The following is a 23,101-nucleotide window of genomic DNA, read 5'->3' as shown; positions in this document are numbered from 1 at the left end:
TAAGCCATTTATATGTGTACAGAGGAAATTTTCTATGACATAGTAGCTTGAAAATTATTCATGCTTATTCTTGAAAATTGAAATTCTAGTATTGATGCCCAGTAAATTCTACTCCTTTAATATTGAACGAATCTATTTAGAATGATACTTAGTGAGCTTCAGATCAGTCACTAAGTCGTTCAGTCTAATTTTCTTAATAAGGAAGGGTTTGTTTATAGGCTTTGAGGTTTAGCTTAAGAAAAGAATGTGGGTGTCTTAAATAATGCATCTATTTGTTCTGCTAAAGAAGATTCTTTCTACCTTTAAAGGTAGGTATAAGAGGTTAGAAGTTGAAATACGTGTGGTCAGGGCCGGATTTAGGGGAGTGCAAAGGTGCACGTGCACCCCTTTCGTTGTAAATATACACTACCTAAAATGAAAAACTAACAGTGAAAATAATTAAATTTTCCGAAAATTACTGCTGTGATGTTTGCGTTTGAGATTAAAAGAAAGCGAAGTTTTGCAAAACCAACAGTTTAAGTCAATTTTCTGAAGGTTAAAGGAAAAGAATTTATCGAGAGCAGACATTTACCATTTCAAGGGGCAATTCCATATTCACACAACGATGTTTAAAGGCATTTTAAAAATTTCAAATGTACGGGTAATTATTGGTGCACCCCCTCGGTCCTGCATGTGGTATGCGTTTTGTGTTAGATAGAACATTAGGGTACTTAACATTAGATTTATTTCTTTTCAAGTGACCCCGTTTTGTTAGGCAGAAATAACAGTCTTCTGCATGGATGGTTGATACTGCAAAAGGCTCGAGTTGCTCGAGTTTTGTTACCATTCATATACTTAGTAAGATTAGAGTAACATGTTGTACAGCACATATGAGGAGCCAACAGTATTTTCCATCACCAACAACACATACAAAATATTGGTGATTAGCTTATTTTAACGTTTCTCTAAAGACAACGTTGACTTTTGACAGTACATAGTCCATACTCGTAACAAAAATTATTTTGAGGATTTACATAAACACGATGAGAGCATCATTGCGAAGAAATGAAAGCTTAATACTATAAAAAAATAGTCAGGAGAAAGTTAAAAACTAAGATAGCCACTTTCCATTGCTCAGGCACTTACGTAGAGCAATACAGCGATAACATAGTGAGTATAGCATATTCCTTATCTCTTCTAAGGAGTTTAATACCTGTACATACTAAACAGTTCTTAATGGAAAATATTATGTCAAAATGAGCATTTACATAATTGAAACAAGTTCTTAATAATAATTGTATTTAAATTTTTAATGTTTTATAATAATAGAGATAATATCTTGGTTATTGCTTAGTTCGCATTGGAAGATGCACAAAGCTCATTTAATGAAATAATACTATATTTTCAATTTGTTTACTTTCAAATTACTATATCCTGTTTGATCTATTGCGTACGAATATTGAAAACTGGCTGCATATCATCTGAATAATACATAAAATACTATATTAAGAAAAGTATTTATACAGAGATTGCCAGAAATAGCTGAATTGTGGCATTGCCGTATCAGGAACCATTTCTAAGTAATTTTTTCGCCATCAACAGCTCCATCAAAGGAAGCTGATCCCACTACACTCACACAACATTAAGATCCCAGGTTGATTGAGTTGTAAATTGATGCTAACTTAAGGATTGTAATCATCCAGTACAAGCAGTTGTTTTTGTTCAGGTGTCTTGAAAATTGGGGGTGTCTCAGTAGTATAAAGCACTTAGCTCTGTTGTGTGAAGTCGTTTGTTCAATCCCCGACCAAGTAAGTTTGTAGTAAACAAAATCATGTCCGTGAGTTTTCTCAGGACACTCCCGTTTCCTCCAAACTTTTCATTCCACCAATTCTTCTATCATCAACCATCTGTCTTAATCACCCGTCTTCCTTACGAATTCCTTCGTGGCTAAGCGGTTAGCGTACGCACCTTTGGCGTAGGAGGCCCGGGTTCGATTCCCGGCGGGAGCTTATGTGGTTCGGATTTCACGTTAATCAGTAGTTTCACGTCTCATATAGCCTCGCTGCTGAAAGGGGCGTTAAACTCAAAGTCATCATCATCATCGTCTTCCTTGCCTAAAAGGGATAATCGTGAAACGTCAAACTGAAAGAAAGATTTGTGTCCTGAAAATTAGAAGCAAGTCTTAGTTGGCTAGATTAATCCAGGACTTCTGGTTTTAAAGTGACGTGATTACGCATCAGTTCATAGAACAGCAATTGGCGATCGGGGTCCTCTTCTAAAAGACATGAGCTTAATAACACTTGTGAAAAATATATAATGGATATGGAATACCGCTTTGAAATTATTGTTCTGAAAAATTAGACCTAAAATTTGAAGACAAGAGTGAAACAACTGAAAAGCTACTTCTTGCTTACTCAATATTATAAAACAGAATGAATTTCAATCATTTTGAAAAATAATGTTAAATATAGTGAAAAACATGAAATTTTCATTCTTTTTACTGGAACTTCGGAATTCGTTAAAATGTAATATTTCCACACATATTAAATAGGTAAATGGGAAAGGTCTAAAATAATTTCATAATTCTAAAGTTTCTCTTAAATTGGCATTTATTACAGCGACATTTTACTGAATATTGATGTATCATCTTTTCCTACACAAGGGTTTCAGAGTTAACGACAGACTTATGAAAGCTGTTCTTATCGCCCTACACCCTCAGTGGGCATTATGCATTCCGTCATCATGTACTCCACGAGATCTACAATCCTACTTAGAAGAAAAGATAGGAGGAACAATGAAAGTGGAGATAAACCCTGAAACATGTAACATCAAAAAGCAAACAGTTTTCGAGTCGAAGGATTGGGGAATGATGTAAGTTTTTTAACATCTCATGCAAATTTTTATGTAAGATTACAATTGTTTCCTTTCAATTAAGATTGCACTTGTTTTCTTTTATTAAGGTTTGCATTTGTTTTCTTTTATTTAAAATTGCATTTGTTTTCGCATCGTTTATTTGACATTGCACTATTTCCTTTTATTTAAGGCTACAATTGTTTCCTCTTAAGATTGAATTTGTTTCCTTTTATTTAATATTCCACTTGCTTCCTTTTATTAAGATTCCCTTTCTTTCTATTTTATTTGAGATTGCACTATTTCCTTTTATTTAAGACTACAATTGCTTCCTTCTAAGATTGCACTTGTTTCCTTTTATTGAAAATTGCATTTGTTTTCTTTTATTTAGCATTGTACTATTTCCGTTTATTTAAGATCACACTTGCTTCCTTTTAAGATTGCATTTATTTCCTTTTATTTTGAAGGCAAATAATGCTCTATTGTTTTCATGTAATATTAACATTGCAAATTCACGCTTTGTTTTTTTTTTTTCGGTACGCGAACATCCCAAGTAACTTACATGATTTTACATAAGATTTTGAAAGTAATTAATAAAACTGTATAATTATAATATGTTTTAACGGAGAGCACAAGTGTATATAGCTAGTACGCATTAATAGCTTTGACTTAAAACGGAACATAATCATTTTCCATTAGATATCTCGGGTGTGAAGCTTTTTCTTTTTAAAAAGAAGAAGAAGAATAAGTGGCACAATACGAATGTATTTCCAAGTATTTCCAGATTAACACTCAAATATCACCTGTTTATGGTGTATGTTGCCATCTATGGGAGAAATAATGTATTAGTTTCATCTGTTAAGCTGCTTCAATTCGTTGGCGGCAGTCATTTTAATGAGTAACTGTGCGTTGAGGTTGTATACTGTGTGACAATGATTCAGTCCACACGGATGTTGTTACCAGGGTTTTGGAACTTAATCTGAGCTGTAGGTTGAGTGTTAATATCTTCGAATCCACCATAATCCGTCATTCCAGTCCGGGAAACAACAACGGTTTGTACTAGAGCATTGTCATGCAATAACTAAGCTCAACACATATCGACTGATTCAAATAGCTGCCTCCAATGATTTAACGCAGCGTAACAGATGAAATCGATGCATTATTTGTCCCATAGAAGGCAATATATGCCATGAGGAACATTATTTCTTCCATAGATGACACTATATGCTATGACGGACATTATTTCTTCCATAAATGGTACTATATGCCATGATGAACATTATTTCCTCCATAGAAAAATGAAATCTTTGAGTTTTACGTCCCACCATTATGCCGCTTAGGCTAAAGGAGACGGTGAGGATGAGAGATGAATGAAATGGTGGAATGAAGAAAATGTGAGGAAACGGGAGAACCCCGAGAAAACCCACGCACAGGGTGTTTGTCCACCACAAAGTTCACTTAGCTGGACTAGAGTTTGAACCCGGGACCCCAAGCACCAGAGGTGAACGCTCTACCACTGAGCCACCGGGAGCCCCATTCCTCCATAGATATGGGTACTATATATGCCATGATGGACTATTTTCTTCTCTAAATGGCACTATATGCCGTGGTGGAGATTATTTCTTCCTTAGATGGCAGTGACGTACATTATTTCTTTTCTATATGACATTATATGCCATGATGGACATTATTTCTTCCATAGTTGGTACTATATGCCATGATGGAATTATTTATTCCTTAGATGGCACTATATACCGTGACGAACATTATCTCTTCCCTAGATGACACTATGTGTCATGAAGTACATTATTTATTCCCTACATGGAACTATATGCCATGATGGACATTATTTCTTCCCTTGATGGCACTATATGCCATGACGAACATTATTTCTTCCCTAGATGACACTATGTGTCATGACGTACATTATTTATTCCCTACATGGAACTATATGCCATGATGGACATTATTTCTTCCCTTGATGGCACTATATACCATGAGGAACATTATTTCTTCCCTAGATGACACTATGTGTCATGAAGTACATTATTTATTCCCTACATGGAACTATATGCCATGATGGACATTATTTCTTCCCTTGATGGCACTATATACCATGAGGAACATTATTTCTTCCCTAGATGACACTATGTGTCATGAAGTACATTATTTATTCCCTACATGGAACTATATGCCATGATGGACATTATTTCTTCCCTTGATGGCACTATATACCATGAGGAACATTATTTCTTCCCTAGACGACACTATGTGTCATGAAGTACATTATTTATTCCCTACATGGAACTATATGCCAATGTGGACATTATTTCTTCCCTAGATGAGACTATATGCCTTGCTGGACATAAGTTCTTCCATAGATGGCACATTTGCAACAATTACAAGAATGCACTAATATGTCAGTGACAAAGAATCTTAGATTTAACGTTCCATAGTTACGAATAATTATTATTGAAAGTGACCGATTATGAACAAGATTGTGAAATGAGAATGTGAGAGAAAATTTAGAGACACAATATTGTCCACCATAAACTTAGTTGAGATGGGATTAAACCTAGAACCTCTAGCACCGGACGTAGGCATTCTACCATCTGTGTGAGCTTTAGCATGTATCTTACGTAAGTTCTAACATGCAATAATATGACAACAATTAAATACACAGTAAAAGTAATAGTAAGAGTGGTTTTCTGTTAAATATTCCCATAAATTTAATGTTACGTGACTTTATTGCATCTGCATACCATTTAAAACATTAACCTTGAATCTAATTAGTGGATAGAAGTTTATGAAGAGTTTGAATATCATATGCACAAAATTTCAGTTGAAAGTCGTATATCAAGTCTTGTTCAAAGAATTCTGAACATTATTTTGTCCTAAAAAATTAAAAAAAAAACTTTAAAAAAGAGATTATTTTTAACAATAAGGAAGAGTAAACCAAAAATATGCAAACCCTTTGGGTAATTACTGTGCTTTTTTCCAAGCTAAAATTATTAAGCTGTTCTACATGTATCTGAAAGATGTATCTTTGATAGAAACGTAGTCACATTACCAACAAAAAAGTTGTTTGGTTAATCTGATGCATAATCTTAAATTCGGCAGATACATGGAAGTCATAGAAGTGGTTCATATTTCTGAATTGCGTTATTTGTTAGGTCTTATTAACCCTAGAAAGTCCGTGTTCACAACTGCTACGTGGATGACCAAGGAGGGGTTAAATTTGCCCGCGTTGGTTTTAAATCTTCTTTTTTTAATCTTTGGATGAGTTTTACGTCCCACGGTTATGCCGGTTGCTCTAAAGGAGATGGTGATGATGAGTAATGAATGAAATAGTGGAATGAAGAAAGTGGTTGTAAACAAACTGAGCTAAATACAGTGCGTAAAGCTGCTTATATATATTATATCAAATTTCTTATAATACTACGCAGAAAGCCAGTATTACAACTAACACTCGGCAAATTCTATGAAAGCCTAATTGTTTATATAAAGAAAAAATGTAATATTTTTTTTAAAAAAACTTTAATATTAAAAAAACAAATGAAAGGAATTTTGGGGAAAACAAAGGTGGGTAGCACCTATGACCAAGGGGGACCAAATTGTCCCACACAACATGAATTAATTTTTTTTACAAAAAAAACAATGCAGTATATCCCAGTTGAAAAAAGCTAAAATGAAACTTTAATAAAAATTAACAATAACAAAAAAAGAAAAAAACAGAATCCTCAATACATATTGTCAACTTAATACTGTGTCGTGCCTATAAAGCAGGGATGTAATTGTTAAGTGACACAATACTAGTTGCTTCCATCTACTATCCAAAGTAGACAGGAATAAATTACTAATATCTCCACCAACCTACTTAGTAGGATTTTGTTTATCAACATGCGAAAGGTGATTGATAAATTATAACTTAGACATTTAACTGTAATTATTCATTTACACTCTGTAAAGAAAAAATAGCGACACCTCAATTCTCACGCTAACTTACACAGAAAACCACAATTGCAGCCCGTTAGAAGGGGAATAGAAGGAAATGAAGAGTGGGATAGTTCATTTGCGTTATCTGTGACACCTGTGGTGTACGACATCGCTTGCCAATTGTTTGTGTATCAGTAATATTTTTGCTAGATGGCACTGAGTGCGTCTCGCAAATTATTGTAGTGAGAATTCTACATTGCATTTGTGATGTGTAGGCTGAGCTAAATAGCATTTTATGATTGTTCTTTGCTTTCTCATTGTTTGGATAGTGTCAAAATTGTTGTTGTGCAGCGTTGTTTGTGTGTGATATTGTTGCTACACGTGGACTGTAAACAAATAAGATGGGTAAGAAATGTGACTTGATGCCATGTGAACAAGACATAACTCTTGCTTTGCGCAGCTAAGGCAAATCTCTAAGGGAATAGGTGGAATACTGAAAATCCATCATTCTACGGCAGGAAAAGTACTTCACAAGTGGAAACAGCATAACAAATCGTCCCTTCGTCTTCGTCAACAGTGTGAAAGAAAAAAAAGCATCACCCAGAGCAGATTGCTAAATGAAATCAATAGCACTGCAGATTTAAGGAGTGATTTTTCCGCAAAACCCCTTCTGTATTTTGACATGATCTTGGAACTGCAGTTACTAGTACAACTGTATTGTCTTGACTGTATGAAGAGGATATTACAAAGAAGAAACCGCGTAGAAAGTCGAAACTGACAAAACACCGAGGACTTCAACATGTAGTTTTGTGAGTCGGTATGCAACTTGGACAGATGACAACTGCAAGCATGTCGTTTTCTTCGTTGAAAAGAAGTTTAGAATAGTGGGAAACGATGGTGGTGTGAAGTTGTGGATACGAACAAGCAAGGAACCTGACAAGGATTTTGTTTAAGGGATGCAAATATTCAGTTACTGAGTGATGGTATGGGCTTGGTTCACCGTTAAAGACGTCAGAGCGACGGATATATGTAAAGGATCGTTTGATGCACGAAAATATCTTCAAATTCTGGTACATAAAGTTCTTACAACAGTTAAAGATGACTTTTCTGAAGAAAATTTGGACGATTACCTGTTCCAGGACGATAATGCTTCATGTCACCGAGCGAAAATCGTTAATACGTGGTTCAAGAATATGACTATTTAGAGACTCATGTGGCATACAAACTCACCTGACATGAATCCAGTTGAAAATTTGTGGATCAATATGAGCAGAAGATTCAATAGACAACTATCTCAAATAGAATGGAATTCAAGGAACAGATAATCCGGGTGTTATTCCGTGAAATCGAGGTTGAATTTTGCAATAGCCTTATTACCAAAGGGCTCCGATGATTCGCTGCACTCCAGAAAGCCCATGGTGCACATACAAAATATTAGTTTAGTGTACGGTACTCCCCGATGTTTGCACAAAATATGTCTTACCCTTAAGAAATTCCATTTCTTGTTTTCTGCTATTGTTATGATCTTTTTCAGTTTCATTTATAACTATCCTATAAACGATTTTGCTCAAAACACACATAGCTACTTATATATACATATAAATTCACTAAATTCATGTCAAAAGCTTGAAACTTTGGTGCAAATATTAAGAAAGAACTGCTCATTAGGAATATGCATTGTAATATTATCAGGAATTCATGTAAAAAGTCATATTGATTAAAGTATATTACAAAAACCATATCCGAGCAAGTGTCGCTATTTTTTCTTTACAGAGTGTATCGTATTATTCTTTAAGTAGAGTTTGGAGTCGGATGTTGTTATGTAGATTTAAGTAAAATAGCTAAATCACATTTAATAAATCTGTTGGTGAATCAGTCAATTCGAGAGTAACAGAGATGCATTATTGGATGTCCACTGGAAATACTGTTGTCTACAGTTGGTTCCCAATAGCTGCTCTACTGAGACTGATCCTTGGAGACTGATCCTTGGAGACTCCTTCGAGACTGATCCAATAACGTCTCTCCTGCGACTGATCCTCATTCAGTCCAACATTACCTTTTTATGTTAATTTTCATGATGACGAATTTTGTTGTTCTCTTACCAAATTCTGCATCTCATACATCTCTGTGCTGAAACTGTGCTGAAATCGCAGTTTCTGCTTTTTCTCTCATTAACCAAATTCTCCAGACAGTTTACGTCTGCGATTTTCACAATTTTACCTAATTTTGATAATGTGTAATTGTTAACACAAATTTATACAGAGTTTTACATTTTTCTTGTTGCTTCAGTATTTGCTTATATTCTTGTGACACTTGCAGACTCGTGTCTATTACTTCATGAAAAACAACAATCATAAGCAGTATGTACTCTGATGTTATAATCTGTCTGTCTGCAACCTAATTAATTTTTCACCACAAGTTAAATTATAAACAATACTTTACTTTTTCCTTTTTGTAGCAATTAATAAAATTGAATGAATTTTGATATTAAAATATTCCTGAATTTTGGCGTACCGTGACACGCCCCCACTTTAAACTGAGGCATCTCCGATGACGACTAGATCTTTGGAAAAGATCGGCTTTTGGAGAACTTCCTGTATACAAAAATTTCAAAATTATTAATTCATATAACAGATTACAGATATAATTTTCAAAATTGAAAGCCAAAATTGTAATGTTCAGATTAAACAAAACAAAAATTGATGGTTACTAATTCTCACGGTTTTTTTCTTTCAAAAGTCCAATTAATTCTTTTCTATTTATGAAGCCAAATATGTTCGATATCAATACACTGCATTTATCTGCCATCTACCGTAGTAACACAGAACTACCTGAAGTCTTTACTGCCTTCAAAACGTTAACGATTGTTTCCATCCTAAGTCCTTTCTTAGGGACTCTCATAATGATGTATTCACATTTAAATTATACATTCACACACACGATAATATACTTTTATGCACTTTCACTATTATTCTATATTGATTCCACCAAACACACCAATACACCAACACAAAAACAGCATCATTGTTCCAACAAACTTGACCTAAATTGGGTTACTTAGTTGGCAACTCAGTGTCAACTCTGTGTCAACGCTTTTATGTTAAACTGTTGATGTTTGCAAAAATTCATTTTTTCTTCTTCTCCTTCTCTCGTTTCCGCTCAACCTTGACCAACTCGTGCATCCGTTCTACGTGTGAGAACGTCCTTTTCAAACACATATCGTTCCACGTCAACTCATGTCCACTCAATTTAATCTTAAGATTTACTTCACTAAGATTTTATGCAATAATACAATCTCATCACTCAAAACCTGAATTCACCAATTCTCAATGTGATTATTTAACAAAAAAAAAAAAAAAAAAAAATAAGTGTGCATTATTAATTATGTGTTGTGTGATAACGTTACGTGTGTTACTGTGTTTTTTTTTTCATCCTTCACCATTATATACATCTCCTCTACTTGTTATTGGTATGTAACATAACTTTATTATTTCCTATTACTTGTTATTATTTATTAAACCTATACTTTATTTATAATTTAACAAATTTCTGATTTTATCAAAAATGTTTTTATTACTATTATTATTTACGTGTCGCGTCACCTATTTATTTAGTTATTCTTATTATTAAGTTAATCATTTTATCACTATTCACTGTAAACAAAATATATTTATAGATTAGGGATTTGATAGTTGCAGACTCGTATTTCCTCGAATTTGGGATTGGGCTTTTGATGGTAAATTGCGGCCCTCCTCGCAATTTCATCTACAAATACCATTTTGAATACAGCTACTTAACTTATTTATTTAACTTTTGGTGTTTTCCTAGAACACTTATTATTACTATTTATTTATTTATTTCAAAAATTATTTAACCTAAATTTCCACTCTTCTTCATACTCCAAAATGTATTATTATCTATTTATTTGTTTAGTTCGACAAAATCGGGTATATCAATAAAATTGATAATTTACTATATTTAGATGTTATATCAATAATCAATGGCACATATATCGTACTCTATAATTCTCAACTCTTGGTCATTAACTTCAACGTCTTTAGTCGCTGGCCTTGCAACATAAAAACTATTCAAGTTATCGTCAATTTCGGGCTTTAATTAATAATATAATAATAATTAATAATATAATATAATCATAATCTTAATAATAATATAATGTTAATAATACTAAATAATAATTAATTTGCCAAATGGCCTAAACTTTGAAACGGCATCTATGATCATTTCTATAAACATGATTCTTCAATCCGTCTCTGAATGTTCTGTAACACTTAAAGGTCACTCTGTAGACTGCATATAGCCAAGTCTTATTTTTCCCCTAAATTATTTCTTAGTAAGCTTATTTCATTTATTTCTTATTTCTATAGCTATAGCTCTCTATATATCGCTTACTTCTCATTATTACAACTAGTATATATTCTTGCTTACTTATTTATTTATTTAGCTAGCTTTCTTTTTCTTTCTTATTAACATTAATAAAATATAATCATAATATAATAATATAATAATTGTCATTTTCTGTTATAATAAAATTCTTCAAAATTAATCATAATCCTGACTGTCACATCCGTAATTAAATATACATTATTCTATTTCTCTATTAAATTTGCTATCAATATCTATATTATCTTTATCTATTTTTCTATCTCTTTTTCTTTCCAGATCTTTCCTTCTCTCCTCTTTCCTTCTCATTTTCTCATTCCTGAATTAAGTGTTCATGATTAGTTTATTTTCTACTTTTCCTACTCCTAGATCTTAACTATTCCAACTTAAAAGTTAGATAGAAAGCCTATTTTCTCTATTCCTATTTCTTAAACATCTATTTCCTTAATATTTAAAACTATATCTTTTACTACTATGCCTAAATTCTAATAAAAATAATTCAAAATTTTTCTCTTTCTAGATACTTGGCTAAATAGGTCAGATTCACAACAACAAAAAAATTCACCACTTTGCAGAACGACAAGTGGGTAACTCTTTCCTTATCTGTACCGCCTTAATGTCGCCGAAAACTTATGTGTTATTTATAAATAAAAATTTTCGTGAGAGGTCTGGTAAACGCCCAATTCAACATCACGAAAATGTGAGTTCTTACCTACCTAGATTATTCTCTATCAAGATGATTGCCTAATTAGGTCAATATCTTTACCAAATTTTAAAAACCTAATCACTAAACATTTAATTTCATCAATCATTTTTTTTTATTTCATTCTTGCCTTTCTCTTTCTTCTTATTTACTATTATTATTATTATTATTTTTCAGATAGCTTCTTACTCATAATTATATTCTTCTTCATTATCACATTATGTAGTCTTACTTAAACATTTAAATCCTCATTTATTTAATAACTTATGTTAATTATGCCGTAAAGACATCTTACTTGTTAAATTTAAATTACAATATTTACTTCTTTTAACTTCATTTTTAGTGCTATAAATAATTACTAAACCTATTTAAATCTTACTAAAATAATAATATGAAAATATTTAACCCTTTGACTTAACTTATTGTTATAACTATTCTTAATACTAATTAACCTATTATTTACAATTCCTATGACTATCTTTATCTATAATATTACTGTACTAATTAAATACTACCTAATCCCATACTATAAATATTAAAAATATAATTACTAAACTCTATATACATTTAATCATATCCTAGTACATCGTCCATCTACATTTATACTAAACTTAAAATCTACTTTTTCGCTTCTTATTCCTTTCTAAAAAGAAATTAGCAAATGCCGCTAAATCTAACAATAGATTCTCTCGAGATATTACGATTTTTGATCTTTTCTCTAAAGAACCAAAAGTTCCGACCAGATCTGCAATTTGAATTGCGTTGGAACACTCGAAAGTGTTTCTGAACCGCTCCAACCATGTGTTGACCCTGGTTTGATCTACACATTCTCTGAAAATTGCGCATATTTCATATGTTAGGTCATCTGATTTTAATGCGAAGAACGTTGCATTCTTCAAACTTAATGAAACCTCAACCACTCCTGACATTACCGCCAGAAAGTGTCTTCGGTACCCTAATTCCAAGACATTCTTCACATTAAAATTTTTCTGTTTAAAATTAACCATAAACCACTTTTGCTTTTTGCACATTTGAATGTTATCTCTAAATATCTCTTCTGTGGCTGAACTATAAGTCGGGCCATACTCCGTGAAACTCCGAAGTACCCCTAGATCTAGCTTATAGTATCTACTTGACGAAAACATTGTTGCCGGTTTGCCATCATCCTGCAAAACCGGATAATGCTCTCTGTGATTATTAATTAACGATAACATAGTTTAACTTAGCTCTAATTCTTATACTCTATTGAAATGCTAATACGGGTGGGTGGTGTGGGTTAATCTATTTTCTTTTGTAATCACCTGATTATTTAACCTAACGCAGGTGTACGACAATTTTAATACCATGGATTTAGCGCTTGACTTTAGAATTCTCTACAAATTACTTTTAGCGTGCGACAGGTAGTAACTTATCTGGAATCGAACCAGTATCTCCGCCATGTCAACTTAATATCGATCCGGTAATCGAACCTAGGGCTGCCTTCACCATTTCAATGGTGGGTAACTAAAACTTTAAAATGCTAGACCTCCCGAGAATCGAACTAACGGTCGCCTCCACCATTTCAATGGTGGGTAATCTAAAACTTTAAAATACTAGACCTCCCGAGAATCGAACCAACGGTCGCCTCCACCATTTCAACCTCCTTTCGGGAGCGTATATCAACTTAATCAATAATTAATATGCGAAGGAGATTGAATAAATTAGAATATGAGCGTTTAGCTTTAAATTATGCATTTACTGTATTATTCTTTAAGTAGAGTTTGGAGTCGGATGTTGTTATGTAGATTTAAGTAAAATAGCTAAATCACATTTAATAAATCTGTTGGTGAATCAGTCAATTCGAGAGTAACAGAGATGCATTAATACATACCTCGGTGTAAACTGGATTCGAACTCCTGGACACGGAGTTCGTCGTCTAAGTTCCACACAGTGGATGGATGTCCACTGGAAATACTGTTGTCTACAGTTGGTTCCCAATAGCTGCTCTACTGAGACTGATCCTTGGAGACTGATCCTTGGAGACTCCTTCGAGACTGATCCAATAACGTCTCTCCTGCGACTGATCCTCATTCAGTCCAACATTACTTTTTTATGTTAATTTTCATGATGACGAATTTTGTTGTTCTCTTACCAAATTCTGCATCTCATACATCTCTGTGCTGAAACTGTGCTGAAATCGCAGTTTCTGCTTTTTCTCTCATTAACCAAATTCTCCAGACAGTTTACGTCTGCGATTTTCACAATTTTACCTAATTTTGATAGTGTGTAATTGTTAACACAAATTTATACAGAGTTTTACATTTTTCTTGTTGCTTCAGTATTTGTTTATATTCTTGTGACACTAGCAGACTCGTGTCTATTACTTCATGAAAAACAACAATCATAAGCAGTATGTACTCTGATGTTATAATCTGTCTGTCTGCAACCTAATTAATTTTTCACCACAAGTTAAATTATAAACAATACTTTACTTTTTTCTTTTTGTAGCAATTAATAAAATTGAATGAATTTTGATATTAAAATATTCCTGAATTTTGGCGTACCGTGACAATATTAATCGATATAAACTAAGTAAAAAAGAATTCGCGGGCATAATTTATCCCCTTTTGGTCTTTCTACTGTTAATACTTTGGTGTTGATTGTACTATTTTTAGTTTTTTCTTCATAAATAATATGGCTTTTATGATATTAATTTTTTTCAGGGCGTTTTTGCTGTTAATTGTCCTGTTGGTCACTGGGAGTACAGCATATGACTTGCTTATTTACCAGAGAGGGGACTCGTCAAAAGGTATCAACTTTCACGTCTTACCGTCTAACAAAAACAATCATTTATGGTTGTTTTAAAGTCAAATAAACATTTTAGTTCTGTTATGAAGTTTATATTCTAGAATCCAAATTATAAGTTACACTTTCTATTAAGAAAAACATAAAGTAAGTGGAGAATACTATCCGTTCCCTACTGATCCACACATGAAAAACAAAGCCTAGTTATATGTATGGGATTAAATGAATTGTTAATTTCAAGAATTAATTCATATTAATCATCTTGAAACTCATATGTCCCTTAGGGTTGCGAACTTTTGAAAATGGAAATACCAGACATCCTGGAGTACGTACACTCTTAAGATTGTAACATGCTTGTCGATAATGTGAATAACCTGAAAGTGGTTATTTCACATAAAATTGAGTAATTCGGAGTTCAAATTTAATAACTTTAGTTACTTTTGAGGCACTTAGTAAACTTTCTTATTCCAGTTTTGGTTGAGTCAGCACATGTAATTTTTTGTAGTCTATCATCAATAATACATCGTATTTGAAACAGAAAAGCAAATATAATTGCCAATATAGTTATGGCATGCACAAAATATACTTGAAAAGTCTTAGCAGCTTCACTGGGGCTGGTAATGTCTCATAATGCCTACATACTTTTACTGGATCTGGCTGCATTGTGTAATTGGAAGATTTAGCCGAGGATGAAGCAGTGTTACCTGTGCTCTTGAAAATGTACTTTTGTTGACCTTTAGCAGTTTTGATAAGTTTAGTACATATTCTTGCCTTCAGTAATTTGCGCGCACAAGAGGTCGATATCAATGCGAATTATAAGTTCTGTTTTAATCGTGTTCATCGGCAAACGAATCGTTTCGTCATTCTAAGATAATCTGAACATAATAGAGAATAGGACTAGTAAGAGGATAAATTACCGGACATTTAGCGTCCGGTTTTGAAGTCATACCGCACAGCGACCAAGGATATCCAAAACTGAACAACCCGGTAAAATACCAGACGGTTGGCAACCCTATATATATATCCTAAGAATTTTAAGAGAGTTCATAAGTTTTATTTATTCTCTTATAATTATTAAATCAATTATAATAGATAATAAATGTAATAATAATAATAATGAAATCTCCACTATCAAATTTATTCTTAAATTCAACTCTGTATAGGTTTTATGCCTATATCTAATTATATTTTGCATATTTTCTCTTGTAGGTTCCATGTCTTCATACTTGGTTGCATTTTCCTTTTACACGAATGGAAAGCAGATCCTTCAGACGAAAACATCATCTGATACGCTTGGATGTATCAATGGCATTAGGTTTCTCAGCATTGCCTGGGTTATTCTCGGCCACAAGGCCTACATTATGTTTAAGACGCCTATAGCAAATAAATATGAATTGTTAGGGGTAAGTAAACCTAAATCGAGAAGATTACTAGACTCAGAAATAAAATATATTATGATTATAGAGGAGATAATTGCTATTTGCGTATAGTAAGATATTTTTTTTTTCAAAAACTAAAGCAATAGACCATTTAACTTATAATGTGAAAGCATTAGTAAGTTATCCTATTATATATTAAAAACTAAAATACTAACTATATATAAATCCTACTACAAAACTAATAATCAGCATATATATATATATATATATATATGGTGCTACAAAAATGTTCTCAATTTTGGGAACAGATTTCTTATAGGGTACCGAAAACGTGACACAAGTGAACTTTAAAAGTTCATATCTCCACTATTATGTGACCTATCGTAGTCGGGTCAAGACATTACTGAGGAACTCGTACTTAAATATGTGAACTATCCAAACACCCATGTTTAAAAATCCTCCAGTACTTGCACACTAATTTTTACAGAGGTAGGTGGAGAGCGATCAAGTACTCCCCCAAACAGCCTCTCTAAAAATGATTCTGCAAGTACCAGAGGTACTGAAAGATGGATATTCGGATAATTCACATACTAGTTCCTAAGAGAGGTGACCTGATGATTGTTCCTATAGTACTGGTACTACAGTGGTGTATTTACAATTTTGTTTCGGGGGGACTTTGCTAACTATCGGGGGGGGGAATTTGCCTGAAAATGTGAAAATTCTGCAAGATATTTCATATACTTTACTATAGTAAGATTTCGGGGGGGCTTAAGCCCGGAGGCCCCCCCTAAATACGCCACTGTGGTACTATATGGGCCTTTAAAGTTCATTTTTTTTTCACGTTTTCGTACCCTATAACAACGAGATTATGCGCTTCCAATCACAGGTTCATGTGAACATTTTTCTTATTTTGATGTCAGAAATCTACTTCGAAAATATTGCGACAAATTTCTGTAACATATATGGAGAATGGAAAATTAATTTTGTAACAAACACGGGGCTATTTCAGTTGCCGTACTGTTGTTGTTATGTTTATTTAAATAATAATAATAATAATTTCTAAGTTTAATATTAGCTTACTAAGTGAAAACGAAATAAGAATAACTATTTTAGAAAAGAGTATCTTATCTAAGACTAGCTCAGCTTTTCTCATCAGTAAAATAGTAACCATAATAGCGTTACGAAAGTTATGAATCAAGTGAATTTAGTAGTTGTTAAAGAAATATTTACTTCAACCACAAATTAATTGTTTTCTCTCCAAGTTCTTATATATATATATATCTCATGCAATGATTGTTCAAACCCAAGACATCAATCTTACATTCTTTTCACATAATTTGATTGACTCAAATAGCCCCATTATTTGATTTTTCAATTAAGGAAGTGCTATTCGTAGATGTAAAGAACATAGACGACGAAATAGCGTTCGAAGTATAGAAACATTGTGTATTACACATGTGGATACATTGTGCCTTCAATAAATATATGCACTCACACAGCTTTGACACCTTGTTTGCTGTATACGTAACATTACGTTAAGTCAAGAAAATAGATATTGCAAATTACCTTCTAAGAAAATAGTCATACCCAACAACTGCTGAATAAATTCAAAATAATAAAGATACCAACCTTTAACACTATCGCAAACTTAAAAGTGAACAGAAGTTGATGACGCTTCTTCATACAGCAAATGCATAGTGAATGTCTTTCAAGTCAAAATCGTGAGATGATTTTTGTTTAAAGTTTCAAAGAAATATCAGAAAAATTTAATTTTCGAAACAGTTGTTGTGCATTGAAAGTAATCATAGTAATTAGTTAAAATGTAGTCATAAGGTTTTTCTCAGATCAATTTCATTATTTTATGATAACACATTTCTTATATATAGAACTTTGTTAAGACTTTCCAATGAATTTTAAAATTAATATTATATTTCCAATGATCCTCGTGAGCAAATAAGGAAAGTGTTTTTCAGTACATCAGACATAATTTCAATGTATTTTCCCTTTGCAGCTGACTAAATATTGGTCCAGTATGGTGGTGTTGAATGCCTATTTATCAGTGGATACATTCTTGTTTCTAAGTGGGTTCCTCTTAGTGTATCTGTTTTTAAAGGAAGTTGAAAGACGGAAGAAATTCAATGTTCTTCTTTTCTATATTTACCGATATATAAGGTAAGTAATCTCAAAAACTGTTCGATGTTGACAAAATATAATGTATAGTTTATTTGGGATATTTCGATTATCTATTCCCGCAGCATGAAGTTAAAATCTGTCAAAAATGAAAGAATGTATTTAGTATATGCTCCCATTTAAAATATATGTTCCAAGATCATTTTCTTACAAAATATGTTTGATCTTTATTCAATACAGCATTTATCTTCTTTCAAGCTTCACAGTCATTCCTCCTGTACAAAATATATCAGCAAAGCCAATAAAGAGGTTGATAAGCCCTACACGTTTCAAAAGCATTTCACCATAACTTTTGTAAAAGTATTATTTGATTCCGATAGTATATTTTATATATTTTGTTTGAAACCATACCACGATGGTCAGAGCTTGCGATTAAATCCAGCCAAAAATGAATGGTAAATTTATTCTCCTAATATGAGACTGCTGTAAACAAGACTGCTAACATCAAGAAATGTTTTGTCGTTCGACGTTTGAAAACGGTTTATTAAGACCCTGGTATAGAGCGTAGCGCTTTACGGTTCAGAGACGTGGACATTGAGAAAAGCTGAAATACCTAAGCTGGAGGCATTTGAAATGTAGTGTTGGCGCAGAATGCTGCGTATATCATGGACTGGAAGGAAATGGAATGAAGACGTACTAAAGGAAGCTAATGAAGGGCGGCAGATCATGAAGATAATAGGAAAAAGAAGAAACAGCATGCTTGACCATCTTATTCGGCACTCCGATTCGATCACCATGTTGATAGAGGGAAAGGTAGAAGGAAAACTAGGAAGAGGAAGACCAAGGATAGAATATCTAGGAAAGTTTTAAAATTTCCATTTTGTCCACCAACCTATGGTTGCGGAGAGAAAGAAGAAGAATGTGAGATTTAAAACACCTCTTATTCCTCGAAATCCGATTTATAAGAAAATATGATGCACGATAACTTCACTATTTTGATGTAGAATCAAGCATAGGTCCTGATGCTGTTTAATCATCACCACTACTTGGGTCAAAAGCAATGAAGAACAAAAGTGAACTAATCAAAATTATTCTATTTTGATACAATATAGTACATGTTGTACGTGTTGATTGAAGTTTTCACACAATTCAAACTTATTATTATTATTATTATTATTATTATTATTATTATTATTATTATTACCATCCTATGATTTAAAAACAGAATTGCTAGATGAAAACTTTCATTTAAGGACAGTTCTGCAAAATTCGTACGTTACTGTCAATAATATGATATGATTAAGTAACCATGTCTTGCTTCCACTATTAAAATGTTTTTTTTCGGGGGGGGGGGGGTGAGGAAGGAGGTGTAGATTTTTTTAAATTCAAAGTTTGCATTTTCGTATTTCATTCATTAGATAACGAAGAATATAAACTGGAAAATGTATTCACAAAGCAGAGTTGGGCGCTATTTTTCACAACTAACGCATTATATTTGCAATATTCTTGTCGGGAAGTAACCAGGACGTCGGGTAACTATGTGGTCTTTTCATTCGCAGTGTTTTCCGTTCTATACCTCCGTTACACTAACTAGACGGTAGGGGAGGAGACGTACTGGGTTAAAGCAATTCCTGTCATGGTGCTCTCCTGACCTAATCCAGGGTCATACTGGCCAGGCGGGAAACCGGGAAATTTCCCGGTGAGCCTTGGACAGATAATTTTTTAGTGGGCCCTCCACCTTGTATCGTAAGTAGCGGTAGACCTATATGTACACAGAGGCACACGTCACGCACTCCTCACATACAGGAGTAACGGAATGGGGAACGATAACACGTCGAGTGCCGGCAATTCAGTCAGTTAATCCCAGACCAGCATTGCTAGCTCATGATGTTGCGAAGACAGCCTTTCACATTTTTCGTAATTCAACCCTTGGAAAGTTCCTGATTTCCCACTCTGCTTTATAATTTTGCTAATATTGAATTCTTTAGCTAAATTGAAATATCAAATGTTGCCATAACTTGAAACTAAATAATAATTTACAGTTTACAGCATCATTGCTTTCCATATAGAAAATATACAGACCAGATTAAGGCCATTGGTGGCCCTGAAGCGGAAAAATACAAGGGAGACCATCAAAAATTTTATAATGGGCCCTCTCTCAACATATTCAAAAGAGCCCATGAATTATATAGGAAAGACTCATGTCATGTTTTTTAAACTTTTATGGTGAAAATGTTTTCAGTAATATTAAAAAAATTTGGGGTCCTCTTGGTCACGGAGTCCTGGAGCAAAAACTCAACTCAATTTTTACTTTTTCTGAAAAGTAGAAAATATTCATACCTTTACAGGAAAATCACAGAAGCAATCGCTATGTTGCATGTAAGTAGCTTTTTAAATTATGCATTTTAAAACGCGTGTTATGACATCATGAGGGCAGGAGCGTCATTTCAGATTTTGCTTGGGGGGGGCAAGACCCCTTGATTTAAGTCAAAGTTCTCGTTTTTCACTGATTTACTACTATTCTTTTGATAAAATCTATATAAATCTCAAACTCGGAGGGGGCAATTGCCCCTCCCTGCCCCCCTAAATGACGCCCCTGCATGAGGTGTCTTGCGCAAATGCAAATTTAAGTGAGTTTTCTCTCCGTTACGCCAAAAATGCTTAAAGGAAATAAATAAAATTCATTCATTCGTACTTTAATTTAAAAGTGTTTACCTACGGACTATGTAGTTCAGTGTGAAATAAGTCTTTTGTGGGTCCATGGTCTTGGCTTGTGCGCAATAAGTACAACATACTATACATTTGCTTTGAGTTATGTGTACTGCCAGTTCGCAGTACGTATATGTTTCGGGGAGGGGTCAGTACATACATGTGCATGGGTCCCCTAGAAAGTTCTTCCCGGTTTGCCTCTGGGTTGCAGTACGACCTTGACCTAACCCATGCGTTTCTATGCGTGTAGTTATTTGAACGATGCGGTAGAACTGAGAGCTCGCATCAAGAGCGCTTTTCAACAGATTCATTCAGACTCCAACAGCGAAATGTTGTACCGATCATGGGATGAACTTGATTATCGACTTAATATTTGCAGAATTGCTAGGCAGTCACTTATAGAACACTTGTAATAAGTCACTGAAAACGTTATGAGTTTTCCAATACGTCTGCAAAGTTCTGTGAGAATATGCCCAATAATAGAGATGCAATTAATTTATGAAATCGGGTCAATCATTTGTAATAGCACCGTATTTAGGTGGAAGATACTTAGGTGTTCTTAATCTTAGCACAGTGCCGGTAATCGATCCTACTGCATTCTGAACTCCATTAAACTGCTCTGGAATACATGATATAACTTTGGCAGGATTGCATCAACGAAGCTAGCTGCAGAAGAAAAGTTTCGTTGGGAACTTCTCACTCTGGTTTCTCGATTCTTCTAGATACTGAAGGAGTAAGAGCAATCACTCTTTTCACTTTCAAAGAGTGATATTATTTCATAAAAAGAAACACACTCTCTCTTCACCATAAAAGGGAATAAAACTAAATGTAATTTTCTACTAGTAACTGATCCAATCTCATAAAATCGAGAATGAACAGTAACAAGCCGTGATTAAAGGACCTCTAATGATTCCTATCATTACAACTGAGCGAGGTTTATGAGAAGGGGTATTTCATTGTGAAAAACGATTGCAACTGTATTATTTCAGATTAACTACATGATTTTGAACTACTTCCAGCAGATTCCAAGTTTGTCCACTAGACACCGCACTGTACTACGGTTTGATTAGCTTAGAGAACTTACATGAACGTGCAGTTAATTTATTTTTCATTTTTTAAATTTTTCTCCAGTGATTTCATTATGAATTGACAAAGTATTTTTCTTTAATGCAGACTAACTCCTGTGTTTCTGGTAGTAATCGCTTTCAACGCTACCTTGTATTATTACCTCGGATCTGGTCCCTACTGGAATACCGTGGCTGGAACAACACGGGAGAGATGTTCTAACAACTGGTGGAAGAGTCTCACGTATTTAAACAACTACGAATTTCTCTCTCCTACCGGAAATGCTAATCACGTAAATATGTTTTTATATACTTTCTCATACAAAATTTTGTCTAACGGAAAGTGTTACAGGATGGTTAATAATAACCATTACTAGTTGAAATCACACTCTTTTGTATTATTTTAAAGAAGCGTGTTTCGTTTCGCAGTGAAAAACTACAGTGATAAACTATTCAAATTTAATATTGACAACATGCCACTGTTATTGACAACATGCCACTTTTAATGACACTGTTATACATATATTGGTAAAGCTTAAACACTACAATATTCAATGCCATAAAGATACACATACTTTACCAATATTATATACTCTTGGTAATTATATACTATTGCTTCCACAAAAGGGAATTGTCGACACAGAAATATGTTATACTGAGTTTAATAATCTCTAATTAAGTATTTATCAAATGTAGAGTGTTTAATATAGTGTAGTGAATTTATGTATGCAAGGAACATGTTCCTCTGTCATTAACTTACTGTTGATAATGTAAATGGCTTCCCTTTTATGAACCTGGAAACGGCTTGTCCTTGTGGATCAATAAATGTAGTTTTGCCAATTTGGGGAAAAGTGGCTAAATCTAGGGGATTCTACTTATAGGATAGAGACAAAAAATACTTTTTCCGATTAGCGACTCCTTTTGTTAATTTTTGAATGAAAATTTGGCGAATCGCTTACAAATCTAGCGACTTTTGTGCTGCGAACAACTTGTCCTGTAGTCAAACAGTATTGGCTTAAATTAGTTCAGATATATCTATGTTTATTTTCTTTTGTTTATTTGAATCAGTGCAAGTGTTTACGAGCTGGGAAAGTACATAGCATTTAGTGCCGTAATCTCGCTTTGATTGCTGTTAACTCTTGCCCTCTAAAGGGGAATAACTCCAA

General features: G+C 33.6%; 1 protein-coding gene across 1 annotated transcript in view; it reads left to right on the top strand.

Moving 5' to 3' along the window:
• Nucleotides 1–23,101, top strand: part of LOC145670116 (nose resistant to fluoxetine protein 6-like) — a 61,711-nt gene that overhangs the window by 8,117 nt on the left and 30,493 nt on the right. Inside the window, exons 3-7 of the mRNA XM_081738485.1 lie at nt 2,642–2,850; nt 14,572–14,657; nt 15,863–16,056; nt 18,044–18,204; nt 22,045–22,228. Coding sequence (XP_081594611.1) covers nt 2,642–2,850; nt 14,572–14,657; nt 15,863–16,056; nt 18,044–18,204; nt 22,045–22,228 — 834 coding nt within the window. The remainder of the gene's footprint in view (nt 1–2,641; nt 2,851–14,571; nt 14,658–15,862; nt 16,057–18,043; nt 18,205–22,044; nt 22,229–23,101) is intronic.

The sequence above is a fragment of the Thermobia domestica genome, chromosome 14 (assembly GCF_964235325.1).
Source record: "Thermobia domestica chromosome 14, izTheDome1.hap1.1, whole genome shotgun sequence".
In the NCBI taxonomy this organism is placed as follows: domain Eukaryota; kingdom Metazoa; phylum Arthropoda; class Insecta; order Zygentoma; family Lepismatidae; genus Thermobia; species Thermobia domestica.
This window is presented reverse-complemented; position numbering and strand designations above follow the sequence as displayed.